The following is a 3489-nucleotide window of genomic DNA, read 5'->3' as shown; positions in this document are numbered from 1 at the left end:
GCTGCGGCATAGGCACCGCGTGACTTGGCTTTAACTAGGGGTTTTCAGCAGCATTTCTTTGTGCCTATCATCCAGGGCCCAATTTTCCCATCACGGCCCTCACTGCAACAGCCACCCTCGGGCTCAGCAATGGTGGCGGCTGGAGATCAGCCCTAGCCACACTCAGCTCCAGGAGATTTTCAGAGACGTCTTCAAAGCCCCTGCTCTCAGAGAAGCCTAAGAAAGGGGTTGTTTTGTGCTCACCATGTACGTGGGCTTTATGAAGAAAAAAAAATGTGTGTGGCCCTACGTGAACGAATTACGCTGTACCCAGGTTTGGTGGGGAAAGCCGCAAAGTGAAGTCTACTCGAGGGGCTCATGAGAGTAATTTGGCCAATTTCATGTCGGAGCAACATTCAAGAGCCCCTACTAGGCGCCAGGCTCTGAGTTAGACGTGGTGAGTAACAAGAAAAATAAAGGTCCCTGCTATGAAGGTATTCAGTCTGATGGGAAAGACAGACATCCTGAGTTCAAAGTGCCACGTTGGAGGTAAGCGAAGGTGTTTGGGAGCATGAAAGTTGCCCTTGGCTCAGCTTGTCCCTGATAGGCATCCGGGAAAGCCCTCCAGGGAAGATGGCATCTGAGCTGAATAGGAGTGAGCCAAACCAAAGAAGGGCGGGAAGGGCGGTCGGTGGAGAAGGAATGACAGGGGCCATGAAACTACTTGACGTGTACAGGGAACTGTGAGCGGGCTGCGATTATTAGGAAGGAAAATTCCAGCAAGGGGGAGGGGCAAGAGAAGAGGCCGGAGGGGCAGCGGGGACACGTGAGCATAAGCAAGCGTGAGCAAACGTGGGTCCAGCCTCCTGAACGAAGGCTCGAGACTTTATCCTGAGGGGAGCCACAGAAGGATTTTAAGCAGGACAGATTTGCATCTTGATTAAACTATCTGTCAATTTGGGGAGAAATCATTCAAATTGCCTGTGGGATGAATTGATTAAAGAATTCCATGGAAAGGGTAGATTTGCAGATCTCTCCATAGTTAAGTGCAAGGCACTCTTTTTCCAAGAGAATTTGTCATTAGTCTGAGGCTTTTTAAGCAGGGGGGAGGCCCTAAAACAATCTACAGGTAGAGGCATGTATTTATTTGTGAACCGTCATCCTTTGAGAGGATGCAAGACTCTAAGCCGTGCTTATAGGAGAGTGCTTGAAGAGCTGGGCTGCCGCCACACCAAAGTAACACTATCAGGTCAGGAACGCAAACTGTGCTATGATCTCTCTGTTTTGTTTAGCAAAAGTCATCCGGGAAGTCGCTGTTTAACCTGAGTTGCAGCCACCTAAATCTTGCTGAAAAGGAGTATTTTGGATTAGAATTCTGTAACCATTCTGGAAATAATGTAAGTTGCTTTCATCGTAGCGTTCTTTTGTGTCTAGGATTGCTTCTAAAATGCAGTTTGCAGCTAGGTATGGAGGGCTCAAACCTGACTGAAAAATGAAAAAGCATTTTCATTTCAAAACTCTTGCAAAATGACCAGATTTAATAACTATTGTCCTTCCTCCCTCTTTGTCTATTTAAAGTCACCTCAGTTTACCAAACAAACTCTGCTACCCTATGCTCCTCTTTTGTCACTCTGAACAGGAATCTACGCTTTATCTATTCTTACTTTCCAGAGGCTGGACATCAACCTCCAGAATGAAGACTCCTAACCTTACCAAAGAGTATTCAGGGGACTCTTTCCCCTCTCTCAAGTTCCAACATTCTGGATGTTCTTCCTGCTGTGTCCTGCCTTGACAAATTCATTATTCGGCACCTTCCCAAAAAGGCTTGTTATATCTATTAGACTGGCATTTGGAGACTGTAGGATTCAAATGCAGAGCCAAATGCCTTCATTAGTCTTTGTAGCAGCTAATGAGCCTTATATGTGACACCTTTGTCATCTTACTTAGGCAGGGGAGCAGTGATTCAAATGTCAACAACAAAGAGTTTATAGATCAACAATGTTCACTGTCATTGGGAAAATACGAGGGGGCTGATTGAGTATGGTGAAGTACGTCATCTCTTTGACACTGCTGTTTCTAACTGTCCTTAGAAAGGATCTCAGTGGTCTTGGTATTTGTTTTTTTTGTGTGTTGACTTTTATCTATTACGAAAAAAAAGCTGCACTCAATGCCATGTTCTACCAACTTTTTCATTAATGTTATCACAGGTGTGGTTGGAGCTACTGAAGCCCATTATAAAGCAAGTAAAAAGTAAGTATGGAAAATAACTTAAGGGTTGTAATTCCCAATGACAGCTTAAAAATACCTCAGCGGCACCACACTATCCCTCACCAAATATAAGGGAGAAAAGGGCTTCGATATATTATTTTAATCCTTCATATGTCCAGTGAATTTAGCAATTAAAAAATTGTTTTAATTTTGCCCGAGCTGAAAAAACTCATGCTCCTGGATCTTTGCTGGTAATTACAGTACTCTGTGGATTGGCTCGGATTCCAGCACTGCAAATCTTTGAGCATCCTTCATGTTCTCGGGGAAGGAAAAATTTCCTCTGCCCTTCAAGGTCCTCCTAGCCAGACTAAGAATCAAATGGACATGAGACAGATAAACAGGAGAAATTCAATCTCGTATGTATGGGGAATCCACGCAGACATGGAAATTCCAAAGAAAGGTGAAATGAAGGCATTATATGTAATCCTGAAATAAGGAGAAAGGGGCAGGGATGTGGGACTTCAGAAAGAAGGAATGCACTTCACAGGAGGAAGAAAAAGTAATTGTTTGGTAAACAAATGTTTGCTGGGCCACTCAGACACAATGGGACATAGAGGACTTTGATCAACTGGCCTGGTGAGGTTCCTTCCTGTCCGCCACACCTAGTTCATGTTATGATGTAGTTATCTCAGGTGATAGCTCTCTTCCTGGTACAGGCTCTTCCTTTCCAATGTAAATTTAGCAAGTTGAGGGGAAGGTAAAAAGCATTTGCTGAATTGACTGGGTTTTGATTGCTTTTAAATCAAAATAATCTTAATGCCTAAGTGGCCCATCTTAGGGCAGCCTGAACTTGGTCCTTATGATGTCAGTCTGCACTGTCATTCACCTTCTGCCTGAAGATGTTTTAGTATTATCCAGCGTCATATTGTCCATTTGTTTCATTTCAGTTCATATTTGAGTGCCTAGTATGTATGAAATTTTATCTCCACCCGCATTTCATATGTGTGGTGCTTCTTTAATTTCAGTGTGTGTTAGGATCACTTGTTCAAATGCAGATTCCTGGGCCTCATTCCCCGGTTGGGGGACCAGCAGGTTGCATTTTTTTTAAAAAAAAATTTATTTTNTGAGATCATGACCTGAGCCAAAGTCGGCTGCTCAACCGACTGAGCCGCCCAGGCGCCCCCAGCAGCCTGCATTTTAAACAAATTCCATAGTTGGTTCTGATGCTGGCAGATTTCAGTCAACACTTTGAGAAATGCTTTTATTTTTAAGTGTATTTATGTTGAGAGAGAGGGAGCAAGA

At 43.8% G+C, this 3489-nt stretch overlaps 1 protein-coding gene across 1 annotated transcript in view; it reads left to right on the top strand.

Annotated features, from left to right (window-relative positions):
• Positions 1-1116: 1116 nt before the first annotated feature.
• FRMD7 (FERM domain containing 7) overlaps positions 1117-3489 on the top strand; it is a 25748-nt gene continuing 23375 nt past the window's right edge. Inside the window, exons 1-3 of the mRNA XM_077761299.1 lie at positions 1117-1215; positions 1272-1376; positions 2187-2229. Coding sequence (XP_077617425.1) covers positions 1117-1215; positions 1272-1376; positions 2187-2229 — 247 coding nt within the window. The remainder of the gene's footprint in view (positions 1216-1271; positions 1377-2186; positions 2230-3489) is intronic.

Source organism: Crocuta crocuta, unplaced genomic scaffold, assembly GCF_008692635.1.
Source record: "Crocuta crocuta isolate KB4526 unplaced genomic scaffold, BGI_CrCroc_1.0 scaffold550, whole genome shotgun sequence".
Taxonomy (NCBI): Eukaryota; Metazoa; Chordata; class Mammalia; order Carnivora; family Hyaenidae; genus Crocuta; species Crocuta crocuta.
Note: the sequence above shows the minus strand (reverse complement) of the source record. Positions and strands in the feature narration are given on the sequence as shown.